The following is a 17068-nucleotide window of genomic DNA, read 5'->3' on the forward strand; positions in this document are numbered from 1 at the left end:
AATGATTTTTCGCTTTTTGTTTATTTAGAAATCTCTTGATTTGAGAGTTTCCCAATCCATTTCACTCGGATCAATTGGTTGTGGATTATTGGCGTCTTAACTCTCTTGGACCTGTCTTTTGAGCTTGGATACTTAGTCCTCAGGAGATTTGTAGTGTCCGGAGACTTGCAAGAATTCGAGATGCATACATATTAGTAATAAAGTTTTTTTTTCTTTAGTGCTAATTATATTTAATCATAACTACTAAATTCAATCAAATGTCTGTTATGATATGCTACTGACCAGGCGATGAAGAAAATTATAAAATTAGAATTTTTAAGAATAAAATAATATCAACGCAATTAGTGATAGTATACAGAGAATCAAAATAATTTCTAATTGAATTGCAATAAAAAAAATAAAATTAAAATGATGCTAATCAATTTGGCTTTGCAAAAAAACAATGAACCAATATCTTAGAAATGACCATATCTTTTAGTTAAACTTTTGTAATTTTTGTGATATATATTAAAATATATTTAGAAACAATATATTATATTTAAGGTAGTCATCTGATTTAAGAGATTCGTAGGATTCTTGTCTTATTTAGTCGATTTGTATATCACTATAAATATGTACGTATTTTTATGATTGAAATAGAGAATTTCAGTTTAATATTCTAACATGGTATCAGAATCAAATTCTCTCCGGATACATCTATGACCCATTATATCTCATATATATTTTTATATGTTATTGATGTATCTATTTTTATATTTTATTGATGTATCTATTTTTATTCATGGTCATGCTGTAATTTTCATGCAGTTTCATTCTCTACTACTCCACTGACAAAGTCTACTTTCGACTCTAACATTGTTGAGAGTCCTATTTTCGACTTTAACTCTATTGAGAGCGAGGGAGTCCTAGTTTTTACTTTACCTCTGTTGTGAACAAGCGAGTCTTATTTTTTACTCTAGTTCCGTTGTGAGCGAGCGAGTCTTGTTTCCAACTCTAACGGTGTTGAGAGTTTAGCTTCTGACTTTGATCCAGTAAATGGCTACACCACTTTCAGTCAATCTTGGCGAGTTCAAATTCGCACGATAGAAGATCTCGGCTATATTTTTTTCGGTCAATTCTCACAAACTCAAGTTTGTTCGACCATATATTGAATTTGGGTAGGGATGTTAAAATATATTTAGAAGCAATATACATGTACGTATTTTTATGATTGAAATATAAAATTTCATTTTAATATTCTAACAATATCAATATTTGATTGGAGAAATCTATTCTCTCATTCCTGACTATTGTGTTTGTGTTCATGTTCGGATTACCATAGGTGCATAAATAGCAATATAGACATGTTAGGTGAAACACTCAAATGTGTTGATTTTTTTAAGCTATTTTCATATTGAACATTTATATATTTATTATTTTCAATAACAAAAATCTATGCTAATAATTTCATAACTATACAAATATTTTTAAATATATACTCTCTCTGCCTCGCCTCAATTGAACTAAATCATTAACAACATAGTATTTAAGATAATGATATTTAATTAGTTAATAATAGTGTGTTATGATATTATTTTATTATTTTTATGTAATTAATAATTATTACGTATGAATTTTATAATTAGGTTAAAAGGCCCAAGCTAGAAGGAGATGTGGGCCTGTAATTGGGTCTGCTAGATTAATTAAGGGGTGTTTCAAGATAATTGGTTGAACCGGACGCCCTTCTAAGGAAATAGGCAAGTCGGATGGTCTGCAAGTCGGACAGTCAACAGGTCGGATGGTCCGCAGATCGGATGGTCCGCAAATCCGATGGTCTGCGAGTTGGACAGTCCACAGGTCGGAGGGTACGCAAGTCGGATGGTCTGCAAGTTAGACAGTCCACAGGTCGGATGGTCCACAAGTCGGATGGTCTGCGGGTCGGACGGTCCGCAAGTCGGAAGGTCCGCGGTCGGACAGACAGGTCGGTTGGTTCGTGGTCGGATAAGTAAGTCGGAAGTTCCGGGGTCGGACAGGCAGGTTGGTTGATCCGCAGTTGGATAAGCAAATCGGAAGGTCCGCGGTCGGACAGGCAGGTCCGTTGGTTCGAGGTCGGATAAGTAAGTCGGAAGGTCCGTAGTCGGACGGATAGATCGGTTGGTCCGCAATCGGATAAGAAGGTCGGAAGGTCCATCGTCAGACAGACAGGTCGATTGGTCTGCGATCGGACAGGCTGGTCGGTTGGTCCGCAGTTGGATTAGTAAGTAGGTTGTTGTGGAGGTCGGATGTTGCGGAGATCGAGTGAGAACAGTAGCTTGGTCGGTTGGGTTACGCAGTTGGTAAGACGGTTGAGAACACGTGTTAGCAAAAGAGGAATTAGTAGACGGTTGAGAGGAGGCATTGTAACCGTTTGGGCGACAGTTCCAGGTACTGTTTCTGAGGAATATTTAAGGATTGGGGTCAGCAACTGGCAGAGGATCTTCAATCATCTTCAAACGATAACAAAGTAAGTGATTCGGGGATCATCATTTAATTTCAGTGATTCGGGGATCATCATTTAATTTTCAGTCTGTAGCATTTATTTTTCCAGTTTACTTATATACCGTACAGTGTTTAGAGATTCTTAATCTCAGGCACTAATTATATCAAATTCGAAGATAATTTCCTATTTTCGGATTTTACTTTTTTATTGTTGGAAAATTTGCATCAACAATAATATTATAGTTTTAAAATAAATTTAATATATATGATTTTTAAAAATTAGAATATGTATTTAAATATTTTAAATATTTTATTACAGTAAAAAATATATGCAATATGAATATCATATTGTGGAGAATAAGATTTTTTATAATACAAATTGTTGATGTATTTTTTCAACAAAAATAAAGTAAAATTCAAAGATATGGAAAATATCCTTAAACTTGATTAATTAGTGCCTGAGATTAGGAATCTCTAAACACTGTACGGTACAGAAAATAAACTGGAAAATAAAAGACTGAAATTTAAAGTGGTGATCCCCAAATCTGACTTTGCTTTGTTGAAGTTGATTGAAGATATCTTGCCAAATGATGATTCAAACCTTTAAATATTCTCTGGGAAACCGTACTGAAAACCGTCACCCGAACGGTTACAACGTCTCCTTCCCAACCGTCTTCCAACCCTTTTCATGCTGACACGTGTCCTCAGCAGACCAAAATTATCCTTATATTTCACTCTTTGAACCGACCAAAGACCTTCCGCTCTTTTGGCCCGACTTCGTCCTTCGCCCGACCTGCTTCTTCGCCCGACCTCGCTTGGGCCGACCTCCGCATCAGCCGCCCTCCGTCTTCGACCGAAGACCTCCGCATCTGTCCGTACCTCTTCCTTGCCCGACCTTCCTCTTAACAGACCTCCGCGTCTGCCCGACTTCGGTCTGGATTTGGATCAATTCTTGAGATCTTAACTTTTTTCCTTTTCCCGACCTGAAAGCCTCCCGACCTGCGGACTTCCCGTCCTGATGACTTTCCGTCTTGAGGACCTACCGACCTGAAGACCTTCCGTCCTGATGACTTTCCGTCTTGAGGACCTCCCGACCTGAAGACCTTCCGACCTGAGGTCTTTCCGTCTTGAGGACCTCCCGACCTGAAGACCTTCCGACCTGAGGTCTTTTCATCTTGAGGACCTCCCGACCTGAAGACCTTCCGACTTGAGGTCTTTCCGTCTTGAGGACCTTCCGTCTTGAGGACCTACCGACCTGAGGACCTACCGACCTGAGGACCTTCCGTCTTGTATTTTCCTTAGAAATAAATCTATTTTCCTTGATTTCCTCACAGTGTCCTTCAGCCAGTTCAATCAACCCTATTGCCAGGCCCATTCTTCTTTTTACCTTGGGCTTTTAACCTAATTCTAAATTTCGTACGTAACAACTTGCCCGCCGCCAAGGGACTTTCAAACGCCATTTAACAATCAATGTTTGGAAGTTCATAAATCACTACCTTCTTGAAACATTCCCTTAGCAACTGCACCAGTTACTGCAATACTCCTGGTTAACTTCCTTCTCCGCAATACAAGCCTTTGTGAATCACAATCCCAAAACACTCTAACTATGGCGAATCAATACATTCCTGCCCTTCCTTTCGACGGAACCCTCCCGGAGGGCCCATTTTCAGCCTCGAAAGTACTAACTCCGACGATCCGTCCATACTGCACTACTCCTGAAGACTCAAATCGGATGAGGGAAGTTTTGGAATCCCGAAATTCCTTGGCTATCAACAATCCTAACTACCAAGCAATTCGCATTCGAGACAGCATCAAAACCCATCTCACAGACCCAAAAGATCCTTACCGCGCTTGGTATCGACGGGTAGCAGAACACTTCCAGGCCCAATGGCGATCTCAAAAAATCGACCAAGCCATACTACTGTCCACCATGCCTATCAACCTGCATGAGAAGGTGCTGTTGGCCATGTCTGCCTTCTGGAATGCGGAAAATGGGACTTTCCTCCTACCATCTGGCCCCTTTGGTCCAACTCTTATGGACGTGGCAATGATCGCGCATCTCCCAGTCGTGGGTGAAGACCCTGTAATGGGAGCCCTAGATGGGCAGGAGCCATCAGAAGACCATCCAGGGTGGTCTTTACAAGGTGTGAAGGAATGGGGTTGGACAAAGTTCGCAACCGACCAGCAAGGGACTCCAGGGACCCCTGTGACCGACCGGGAGCATACTGCCTTTATCCTTTTTTGGCTTTGTAGGTACGTCATTGTTTCCCCTTCCAAATGTGTTCTTCCTTCTCATCTCGACCTGGCCATTCATATCGCGTCAGGTCGGTTCTTTTCCCTTGGCACCCTGTTTTTAGCCAATCTGTTTGAAGGACTTACTAGGGTTAGCCTTCGTCTGACAGATAATGATAGTAGAAAATTAGACACTGCCGCATCGGGTCCTTTTTGGTTTTTAGAACTTTGGTTCCGTCTTTACTTCCCCAACGCGTTTAACTTAGGATCTCCGCCCACTATGCCAACAACTGAAAAACATTTGGGATTAGCCCTTAACCGACTCTGCTCAGGACGCAATAAACTCCAATCTTCCGATCCAATAATTATCGCAGTTTTAACAGATACCCGCAATAACTCTCGATTTTCTATGTATAAAAAGTATGCGGGCTATGCTCCCGACCATTTTTGGCCTTTTCCAGTACCAAATCCGCTTCCGACTCCTGAGCCTTGTCCTCATTCCACTTATCCTTTTGCCTGGGACGTTGCCCTCAAACCCAGGTCTCTTTTTAGTAGCAAAAAACTTGATAAAAAGGGGCAGAAAACCTTTTACACTTTTAATTATGAACCTCAATTCGTGGCGCGCCAGTTCGGCTGTTGCCAAGGTATCCCTGGACCCGTCGCGTGTCCACATATAATTTTTCAAAGCCCTGACCGACGAGTCCTACCGAATTCAATCCCTTCTTATATCTCCCAGCTCACCACGTATATAACTTCCAATTCTTATATTCCTTTCCGCTCCAACCCTGAGACTGTAGAAACATTCAATGAATGGTGGTCGGTTGTATGGCCCCTGATCTCCCCTGATGAGGGTCGGTTGCTGAACATACTCCTTCCCCCCCAAGGATTGGTTCTAGGGGCGGCTAGACATACTAGCACTCAACAACAAACAGCCGCCCCGGGGATCGGGTCTAGTGCTCCAACGCGAAAAAGGAAAGCGTCCCAGCTGCCAACACCCCCGACCTCGGGGACCGACCAGCAAACACTAGCAGACCTTGGAACAAATAGGACGTCAGCAAGGGCCCGACCCCGAATTGGTAATGTTTCTTAACACCGTGAACCAATTCACTATATCTTAACTTTGATTTCACATATTATTCACCAGAACCGACCTTGGCAGCACCGACCACACAACCGACGCCAGCCCCAGCCGACCATTCAACCGGGCCTTTGGTCCAGACCAATCTGCCAATGAGCAGTCGGGCGGAGGACCCGACGAGGAGGCAAACTCTTCCTCCTGCACCGAGGAGCGGTCGGGCCAGGCACCCGACCAGGAGGCAATCTTTACCAGTAGTGCCTAGAGAACCAGTAAGTTCTCTCATCAGCCATACTTAGGATTCTAATGATCAACCCTGATATATTTAACAACCAACATTTCCATGATTTTTTCACAGACACCTTCACCCATCGGATCAGCAGCAGGGGTCTCTTCTGACAGCGAGGGAACTACTTCCCAGATGGGTCGACCGCCATACATAGCATCAGACTCATCCATGTCAAAAGAAAGACCAACTGCCCTCGCCGAAGCTGACCCTCAAAACGACATCCTTGATGTTGCTGATTCCGAAATCGAAGGTGCCCCAGAGATTCTGGCTGCAGTGGCTCTAGAAGCAGCCGCCCAACCTGCAGCCGCCCAGCCAGCAGCGGCACTTCCTCTAGCAATCGAGTGGCAGGCAGAAGAACCACCTGTGGCAGCCCAACCTCCAGAAATGGAAGAAGTGTCTTCATCCGATTCGGAGACTTCTGTGAATTTGGTAAGATTAAACCAATCCATGCCACAGTATCTCTTTCAGAAAACACTAACTATTTTACATACTACTTTCAATAGGGACCCAGGTCGGCACCTCAGCGACCATTTGCAGCAGCCGACGAGTCGGCTGCTGTTATACCAGCTGTCCGCCCTACTCGACCGACCTCATTGCTGCCCCCCTCACTGACAGCAGTCCGCCCAGAGGTAACACATATCTTATAAGAATAAATTTGCACCTCTCTTGGAATACTTATTGACATTGTAGGACTTGCAGGGGCCTTCAGACTTAGCTGTCCTATCGACTGTTCCGGTTCCGGCGGAGGCCCGAACCATATTCACTGAGGCCATTAACCATCCCCTGTCAGAATTGAGATCCGACTTATTGGACAAACTCATTCAGACGGTTGGTGGCCTTCTATTTTACACTCCAACGGAATCGCCAGCCGTCCCTATTCTGCATCGGCTGATGGAAAGACTTACAGAGCTCAAGACTGAAGTGTTAGTCATTGGACTCCTGTCAGCCGAAACCCCCCAGCCCGACTTCGATCAAACAACGCTGGAGAATTCTTTGGCTAAGACTCGAGAATCCCTTCAGCAGACTACCGGAAGGCTGGGTGGTCTCCTTAGCACAAAAGCTCTAGTTGATGAGGCCATTCAGAAAAAGGAGGCAGAATTGCGGGAGCTGAGGAAAGAACAGTCTACCCTGGATAAGCAAATTATCAATGAACAGCGTCTGCTTGAGAAGTATACCAAAAATGAGGCTGAATTGGATCAAGAGCTGAAAACCCAAGCCCGATCCCAATTCATCATAAGATATCAGACGGCTGCCAATACCAGAAGGCTATCCAGGGATGAAATCAAATGGACCCATATAAAAACTGCCCTAGGGGCATTGTTGTAATACTTTCCCCTTTGTAACAATACTTGACTTAGTAATCCATTTTTTCTTTCTTCTCAAAACAAGGATCACCTTTCAATTCCCAACTTTGTAGGAATCGAAACAAACTCCTTCTTTAAAAGAATATTGTTTCTCACATTTCAAGAAACACATTCCAAGGCATATTTTGAAAAATCAAAACACTTGAAGTGTTAACAAACATGGCGAATGACCGACCTTATGTTCCATCAAACAACTGGCAGGGTGTTCTTCAACCCTTCTTTGTGGGTAATCACCCTATTGGAGGCCATGCAGAAGACTTGTTACATATACTCAAGCAACTAGACTTCAAATTCCGATTCTCCCAACGAGGAAGAAGAACCATTCATCGCGTCATCCGCCTGATGGAAAAAGTCATTGAGGGGTATGAACCTCTTCGTGACATCCTTAGCCGCATTCCTGATCTCCATCACCACATGGAAATGATAGAAAATCACGCAGCAACTATACTTTCAGATCTTGGTTGGGATAACATCTTTTCCAATCAACGAAAAGTCTTCTCAAGACTACGGACCATTGTTGATCGTGAACATCAAGCCATAACAGACATGCAAGCACGTACCCATCAAGATTTAGATGAAATGCAAAGCCAATGGGAAAGGTACCGACCAGATTTGGAAGATCTTATTGAAGAAGAACCAGAGCTAATATCCACTCACTGGGATGAAAAGTCTGATTCAGAGGCAGAAAATTTCCCACAACTACACGATGACTAACCGAACTGAACCTTTAAATAGGTTCGAACCCCACAAACGGGTTCTGAGAATAATATTTTACTTCAGGCAGTTTTGTTATCTGAAAAGGCAGGATAATACCTCTTCAGATATTTAGCATTAATACAATCATGTACTCTTCTACCTTCATGATTTACAATAATGAACGCGCCATTTCCAATATCTTTTTGAACAATGTATGGTCCTTCCCAATTCGGTGACCACTTTCCCAATTGATTAGTTTTCTTATATGTAGGAAGAATGGTCTTCCAGACTAAATCTCCTTTTTGGAATGTCCTGTGAAGAACTTTCTTTCCATAACTCTTTGCTCTGATTTCACTCTGTTTCACACTTCGCTCTATTGCATGGAGTCGGTTAACATCCAAATCTTCTAACTGCTGCAACATAAGTTGTTGGTATTCCTCTGTAAGATCACTATCAGTAAATTCTGTTCGGCCAGATGATACTCGGATTTCGGCTGGTAAAACAGCATCTTGGCCAAACGTGAGTTGGTAAGGTGAGAACCCTGTTGCCGTATTTCTGGTATTCCTATGTGCCCACAAAGCCTGAGACAATAACAAATGCCACTTTCTTGGGTTCCCTTCCACCATCTTCTTTATAATCCTAATAATAATCTTATTTGCTGCTTCCGCTTGTCCATTGGCTTGGGGATAATAAGGTGACGAATGATGTAATCGAACCCCGAATTCTGCCAAGAAACTAGAGAACTTTTCCCCTGTGAAAACCAGGCCTTGGTCGGTTGTTATAGACTGAGGAATACCATATCTGTAAATAATTTGGTTCAAAACGAAGTCTATCACTTCTTTCTGATCCACATTTTTCAAAGCAACTGCTTCTACCCATTTGGTAAAGTAGTCAGTCGCGACCAATATGAAACAATGATGTTTCGATGAAGCAGGATGTATCTTACCAATAATATCCATAGCCCATGATTTAAAAGGCCATGGTTTTGCCAAGAATTGCAATTCGGTTACTGGCAAATGGTTTAAGTTTCCATGTTTCTGACATTCCTGGCAGCCTTTGGCAAATTGTATGCAATCTTGAAAAATCTTTGGCCAGAAAAAACCCAAACGATGGATGGCCCATCTCATATTCAGACCTGCCCGATGAGCTCCACATATCCCACCATGTACTTCTGTCATTACCTCTAGAGCTTCTTTAGACCCCAAACATTTCAAAAGTAAACCTTCAAATGATCTCTTGTACAAAATTCCATTTATCAATTGAAAACGTAAAGCTTTCAATCGTGTCGCAATCGAAACACTCGCACCTGGATTCTGTAAATACATGATAAGCTCTGTTCTCCAATCGGGCACTGTTTCGCCGTCGGACTCCTGTCCGACAATAACTTCGCAGTTGGGCTCCTGAACGACCATCTCCTGCCCGACCATAATTTCGCAGTCGGGCTCCTGCGCGACTATCTCCTGCTCGACCATAACTTCGCAGTCGGGCTCCTGAACGACCATCTTCTGCCCGACCATAATTTCACAGTCAGGCTCCTGTGCGACCGTCTCTTGCCCGACCATTCGGTCACATATTGGGTCCGTCTTTCCTTCTATGCCCGACTTGACCTCCGACCACATATCCTCCAGAATTCCTTTACATGCCCTTTGAGCCAATTCATCAGCACGTTGGTTTTCTTTCCTCGGAATGAACTCAATTATTACTTCTGAGATTTTTGTCAGTAACCGACCCACAATGTCCCTGTATCTGCGCAGATGAGGGTAATTGCAAACATATTGATTGTTTACCTGGTTGACTACTAATTGAGAATCCCCCCTTATGATTACAGACTGGACCTTCCTGGCAATCAAAGCCTCCAAACCCAAAATTAAAGCTTCATATTCTGCTGAATTATGGGTCATGGCTTCCAATCGTAGTTGTAAGTTGATCTTTTGACCATCAGGTCCTTGCAAAAAGACCCCTGCCCCTGATTTGTTTCCAGAGGTAGAACCATCAAAGAACATCAACCATGTTCTAGTACTTATATAAGGCACACATCCGACCTGTAGGGTATTCAAATATGATGAACAACCAAATGGTCGGATGTTGTCACTATGAGAATACCCGACTTGGGAAAATTCTGCTAAGAAGTCGGCTACTGCTTGTCCCTTGACTGCCCTCAAAGGGGAATGTTGAAGATCAAAAGGAGCCAATTTGATGGCCCACTTCATGAGTCTGCCCTTCATAGTAGGTCTCTGTAAAATCAATTTGATGAGATCCACCTTTGATATGACCTCAACTCTTCTGGGCAGCAGATAATGCTCGAGTTTAATGCACGCGAAGACCAATGAATAACACATTTTTTCTGGCATAGTGTAATTCAGTTCTGGTCCTGTAAGGGTTTTACTGAGATAGTAGATTGCCCTTTCCTTCCCGTCATCACCATCCTGTGCCAATAAACAGCTAACCACTTCATATGTATTTGCCAAATAAAGTTTGAGTGGCCGACCTTGTTTAGGAGGCATCAAGACTGGAGGGTGAACCAATGCCTGCTTGATAGCATCTAAAGCCATCTGTTGATCTGGACCCCATTCAAAAGCATTTTTTCCAGCCTTCAACAATTTAGTGATGGGTCTGACCTTGCCAGCAGCATTAAAATGAAACGCCTCAAATAGTTCACCTTACCCAAAAGACTTTGGATTTCTTTAATCGTCTTGGGTGGCCGACTATCAAGAATGGCTTTAGCCTTGTTGGCATCGATTTCAATTCCTCTCTCATGAACTAGAAATCCTAAAAAGCTCCCGGCTGATATTCCAAAAGCACATTTGGTTGGATTCATCTTCAACTTGTACTTCTTCATTCTTTCAAATGCCTCTTCAAGATCTCTCAAATGTTCGTCAAAACTGGCAGATTTAACTATAACATCATCAATATAAACTTCCATAGATCTGCCAATTAAATCATGAAAGATTGAATTCATGGCTCTTTGGTAAGTTGCCCCTGCATTCTTTAACCCGAATGGCATGACTGTCCATTCATAAATACCTAAAGCCCCTGGGCACCTGAATGCTGTCTTAGGAATGTCTTCTTCTGCCAGAAATATTTGGTTATAACCTGCATAACCATCCATCAGACTAAGGATTTTATGTCCTGCTGCTGCATCTATCAACATGTCGGCCATAGGCATCACATATTCGTCTTTAGGGGTAGCTAGATTCAAATCCCTGAAGTCGATGCATATCCTTATCTTACCATTTTTCTTGACCACTGGCACAATGTTAGCCAGCCACTCCGCATAACGGCAAGGCTGAATGAAACCCACTTTGAGAAGTTTTTGGATTTCTTCCTTGATTTGAGGCATCAGATCCAGGCTCATTCGCCTTGGAGGTTGTTTGTAAGGTTTACAACCTTCTTTGATAGGCAATCGATGCTCTATTAAACTTCTTGTCAAACCAGGCATCTCTGAATAATCCCATGCTAAACAATCAATGTTGTTTCTAATAACTTCGAGTATCATTGTCTGTTGCTCTTTAGACAAATAACCACTTAACCTGATCACTTTTGGAACCAATTCGGTTCCTAAATTAAACTCCAATAACGGGTCTTGTGATGAAGCTGTTGGTTCTGTTTTTTCTAATAAGTCGGGCCAACGAAATTGTTCATCTTTTTGGAGGTGAACATCCAGAATCTCTTTACTATTTTCTACTTTATGTAATAATTGCTTTAAATAGAACTTATTAATAAGAGAACTACATACTTCTAAGCTTGTATCTTCCATTACAAACAAATTATACGGGAATGGGTGTGGCTTTATCATGAGCCATACAATAAAGGTGTTCTTTTAATAGAACATCGAGTTCTGGCCAGTGACTTTATAACCCTTGATTGGGTATTCCCTGGCCATGTACAACTGAGACATCGGAGCCACCTGACTGGAATAAAACACTGACTCTTCAACTTGTTCTGTTACATCGAATGGATTATCATTCGCTTCCATTTTGAAGACCTGATTTCCTTCCCAGAACATTAATTGTTGGTGCAGGGTTGAAGGCACACATTGAGAGGCATGAATCCAGTCTCTTCCCAGCAAGAGAGAGTATGTAGTATCTGCGTCCACAATAAAGAAAACAGTGGAGATCTTCTTTGGTCCGACCTCGATTGTGGCAACCATCATGCCTTCAGGCTTAGTCGGCTGCCCTGTAAAACTTGTCATTTCGAATTCCACAGGAGACAGATCATGAATTCCTTTCCCTAACTTCTTGAGGGTCTTCAATGGCATAACGTTAAAGACTGCTCCATTATCCACGAAAACCTTAGTGATTGGTTTCCCACAAATGTGAGCATTAACATACAGAGGTTTCAAATGAGAGATCGCACCCTCTGGAATAGGAGGAAACACAATCGAAGGTGTTTCCGAATGAGGGTCGGAATCTGAGGTCTTTGCCCCCTCTGTCTCCTCTAATTCACCATCTGCCAAGAATGCCCATAACGGTTCGTCCATAGTTTCATCTACCAGACTCGCCCACGTCGGTTCATCACTCATCTGATTAATCTCTGTCATTCGACAAGGAATTCGTGGTCCCAGACGAGATTTAACAGATCTTGAACTTTCCTCTGTAGTTACTACTTCTTCCTTTGTCTTATCCCGAGATTGAGGTTGAACCGTCAAAGATTCAATACGGAATTCTTCAAGAGATGGATTGATGTTGATTCGTTCACAATGTTGGCATCTAAAACCTTTAATTATTTCATCTGCCACTCCTTTACCTTTCCCCTGTCCCGACGAACTTCTTTTGGTATGGTCGGAAGCGCCTAATCCGTCATTCGGTTGCTTTCCTGACCAGACCCGACTGGACCGACCAACTGGAGACTGAATGGCTACTCCCTGCTCGTTGGTCGTTTGTTCTGTAAAGACCCGAATGGACTGATCTCCTGCCAAGTGGTCGGCTGCTTTTTGTTCGTCGGTTAGTTGTTTTGCTGAAAGACCTCTTTTCCCATACTTTGCAGCATACCTGTGTTTGGCATTGCGAATCTGTGTACGATTCATACCCGGGAAACGAGGGTCTATATCAACTGGTAAAGGCTTTTTATTTCGAGCCCAATTGCTCCCGACCGACCCTGTTTTTCTGGTCGGGTGATCACGTACCAAAACCTTTTCTTTCACCTCCACATTAAAAGAACCATCTGGGTGGTCCCACTTTTCAGCAACTGGCTTCTCACAAACTTTGAGTCGTTCTTCTGGTCGGCTGCTGTTTGGCCGACTTCCTTTTTTTGTTTCGGGGCTTGGCTGGTTTCGTTCCCCTTTTTGTCCATCGTTGGCCGAACTTTTCCTTGTTTCCGAACTTGGTTGGATGTCAACCATTGCCGTTGTTACATTCGGAAACGGTTGCTGGTCTACACCTAGAGTGATGTATTTGAGCCGACCTGTCTTGATGGCCTTTTGAATTTCCTTCCTAAAATGAGTACACTGACTTGTAGTGTGTGTGAAAGAATTATGCCACTTACAATATGGTCTCCCTTTGATTTCTTCTTTAGTAGCAAGTCTTTGGCCCTTTGGAATACGGATCTGCCCATCAGTCAGTAGGATATCAAAGATTTCATCAGCTTTCGAACTATCAAAGGTCGGTTGCTCCTTTCCTTCAGATCCTGGTACTGGCTTCAATTTAGGACATACATACGGTTTTCCAGAAAGGATTTCGGCTGCCATCTCTTCTGACTGATTAAAATCAAAGTCACATGTTTCTGTTCCCATACTCGCCATATGTTGGCCTCTATTACGCCTGTTATGCTGATCTTCCTCTCTGAACAAAGACTCTAGACGTCCTGCCTTGGATGCAAGACTTGCCAAATCCTCAACATCCAGGGCAGTGAGTGCCTTTCTTAAACGAGTATGCATATTCCGGACCACTAAATTGGTCATCTCTTTCTCACTGATTACCGTAGGACATCGTCCCTTCATCAATCGCACCCTTTCTATAAACTGTGAAGCAGTTTCTTCTGGATACTGTCTCAATTCAAGTAAATCAGTTAAAGAAACAACTGGTAAAGGATTAAAGAATCTAGCGTGAAATGCCATCTCCAGTCCTTCCCATGTCTGAATTTGTCCTGGAGGCAAACTTACAAACCACGAAAACGCCGTTCTAGTAAGAGATAAACCAAACAGCTGTAACTTATAAAAAGGGTTATTGCCAACTTCTCCTAATTGTGCTGTGAACCGACCAACATGTTCTATGGTGGAAGATCCGTCCTCCCCTGAGAATGCATGAAAGTCGGGTGGTCGAAAATTCCTTGGGAGAGGGTGTTCATTAATGATCCTTTCTGGGAAAGGTCTCTGATATGCAGGGCGGTTAGCCATCTGAGGAGTTAATCCATACTGATCCCTTAATATATGTGCAATCTCGTCAGGATCTACATGAAAGCGTTGATGATCAGGAACATGGAACGGATCCTGCACAGGAATATGAATAGGATCATGTATATATCCTTCAGGCCTGTCCTCCCTTGTATTGCTCGGCTGCAGATTGGTAACCCTTGGTCCCAGTGGAACATTGTTGGGAAAAGTCAAAGGAGATTTTCCCCTATCCATTCGGTTAGGATTTGTGGCACTTGGGAATGTACTATCCACGAATGATGGCCCTGCGAAATTTGCCTGTGGTCTGGACGGGGACACTCCTGGTGGCGTTTGAGTGGTTTGAAGACTCACCCTTGACAGTGCTTGATCTATCAAATTCTGCATTAGACTCTGTTGCTCACGCAACATGTTCGTTTGTTGCTCACGCAACAGATTCTGCATAACCAAAGTATGCTGGTTGTTCATTTGTTGAACATAAGACCACCAATCAGTTGGTGGTTGTGGGATTTCCCCGGCATTTGGCACAATGGGTGGTGGAACGGATTCTCCCACCGGTGCCGAAGATGATTGCGGTTGTGAACCTGCCATAACCCTTCCGATGATTCGGCCGGATCTAAGACGTATGAAATTATCGCCGGAATTGGAATGAGCAATTTTGTCTTGCTCCCACTGTGGTCGCCAATTTGTTGATGTAATTTTTCAACAAAAATAAAGTAAAATTCAAAGATATAGAAAATATCCTTAAACTTGATTAATTAGTGCCTGAGATTAGGAATCTCTAAACACTGTATGGTACAGAAAATAAACTGGAAAAATAAAATACTGAAATTTAAAGTGGTGATCCCCAAATCTGACTTTGCTTTGTTGAAGTTGATTGAAGATGCCTTGCCAAATGATGATCCAAATCCTTAAATATTCTTTGAAGAAAACGTTCAGAACCGTCGCACTGTTTCACCAACCGTTCCCACCAGTTACAGAACTCAGAACTGCCTCTTTCATTGACACATGTCTTTAACCGCCTCGCCAACCGCATAACCCAACGACCGACCAACCGACCAATCTAGATACATAATTGGTCGCCAGATCAAAAAACTCACTGGTCGCCCCATCAAACGACCACTATTTGGTCTCTTCAATCGTCTGACCTATCAACAGACCTTTCTTCGCCCGACTTCCTTTTTCGACCGACCCCCATAGCAGCCAACCTTTGTATCAACCGACCCATTTATCTGACGGATAATCCGACCTGCTTGCCCGACCGCGGACCATCTGACTTGCTTATCTGATTGAGAACCAACCGACTGAGAACCCACCGACTGACTCTGGATACCTTATTATTATTATTATTATTATTATTATTATTATTATTATTTTTTGTGCTTAACAATAAGCCTCCTCCTCAAGACTCCTAAACATCACTTCCAGTGATGTTTTAGGAGTTTGCAGGCCGGCATCTGAGGCTACGTCAGCCTCAGATCCGACCTCCATCCTTCGAGGCTACGTTGGACCCGACCTCCATTTATCGCGGACTGGTGCTGGCCTGGACGTTGGTCGATCTTGCACTACCATTGTATTCAGACTCCCGTCCGACTTATTCCTCCTTTCGGCCACTGTTGTTCTGTCATTCTTTTGCTTGCCTGAAAAGTTATGGTCGGCGACCTGACCCGTGTCCGTCCATTCGGCGGGGTCCTCCTGACCTGTATCCGTCCATTCGGCGGGGTCCTCCTGACCTGTATCCGTCCATTTGGCGGGGTCCTCCTGACCTGTATCCGTCCATTCGGCGGGGTCCTCCTGACCTGTATCCGTCCAGGTTACGTAGTCCTCCCGATTTTTGTCCGTCCAGTCGACGTGGTCTTCCCGATCTGTATTCGTCCAGTCGGCGTGGTCCTCCCGACCTTTGTCCATCCAGTCGGTGTGGTTGTCCCGACTACGGTCCGTCCATTCGGTGTGGTCCTCCCGACCATGGTCCGTACAGTCGGTGTGGTCTTCCCGACCATGGTCCGTCCAGGCGTCGTGATCCTGCCGACCTGTCTCCGTCCATTCGGTCGTCCCTGGTCGGGCCTGTCCTCCTGTTTGGTCCTGTTTCCAGTCTGTCTGACTGGGTATATGCTCAGGAATGGCGTTGTCCGTTTGGGGGCATGACATTTCTGGCGGTGCAGGAACCGAATTCAACATGAATTTTGATTGCTCCATCAAGTTTTGCATTGCGTCATGTATTGCCTGCAGATTTGCTATCTGCTGGTCGTACATTTGCCGAAAACATGCTGTAAAACCTGCTGTCAATTCGGCCCGTAGTTGGGAAGCTTCTTCTGCCGTGATAAAGCCAACGGCTGTACTGTGGAATTGAAAATTTGCCATATGGATCAGCAATTTTCTCCCACTGTGGTCGCCAATTTGTTGATGTATTTTTTCAACAAAAATAAAGTAAAATTCAAAGATATGGAAAATATCCTTAAACTTGATTAATTAGTGCCTGAGATTAGGAATCTCTAAACATTGTACGGTACAGAAAATAAACTGGAAAATAAAAGACTGAAATTTAAAGTGGTGATCCCCAAATCTGACTTTGCTTTGTTGAAGTTGATTGAAGATATCTTGCCAAATGATGATTCAAACCTTTAAAT

The 17068-nt window shown here is 43.3% G+C and overlaps 1 protein-coding gene across 1 annotated transcript; it reads right to left on the bottom strand.

Moving 5' to 3' along the window:
* Nucleotides 1-14577: 14577 nt before the first annotated feature.
* On the bottom strand, nucleotides 14578-16837 carry LOC127252502 (uncharacterized). Its single transcript, XM_051276695.1, has 3 exons — nucleotides 16208-16837; nucleotides 16011-16141; nucleotides 14578-14622 (listed from the first exon to the last, which is right to left on the bottom strand). The coding sequence occupies exons 1-3, from the start codon at nucleotides 16800-16802 to the stop codon at nucleotides 14578-14580; spliced, it is 771 nt and encodes a 256-aa protein (XP_051132652.1). The 5' UTR covers nucleotides 16803-16837.
* Nucleotides 16838-17068: the final 231 nt, after the last annotated feature.

The sequence above is a fragment of the Andrographis paniculata genome, unplaced genomic scaffold, assembly GCF_009805555.1.
Source record: "Andrographis paniculata isolate CXL003 unplaced genomic scaffold, ASM980555v1 Contig46END, whole genome shotgun sequence".
Taxonomy (NCBI): domain Eukaryota; kingdom Viridiplantae; phylum Streptophyta; class Magnoliopsida; order Lamiales; family Acanthaceae; genus Andrographis; species Andrographis paniculata.

Excerpts from the sequence above, each read along its gene's own strand:
- LOC127252502 (XM_051276695.1), bottom strand. The coding sequence starts at position 16,802 with ATGGCAAATTTTCAATTCCACAGTACAGCCGTTGGCTTTATCACGGCA. Across the intron at positions 16,142-16,207 it reads CGCCGAATGGACGGATACAG|GTCAGGAGGACCCCGCCGAA; the intron begins GTCAGGAGGACC and ends GGACGGATACAG. Across the intron at positions 14,623-16,010 it reads ACGGGAGTCTGAATACAATG|GGTTACCAATCTGCAGCCGA; the intron begins GTAGTGCAAGAT and ends ACTGGGACCAAG.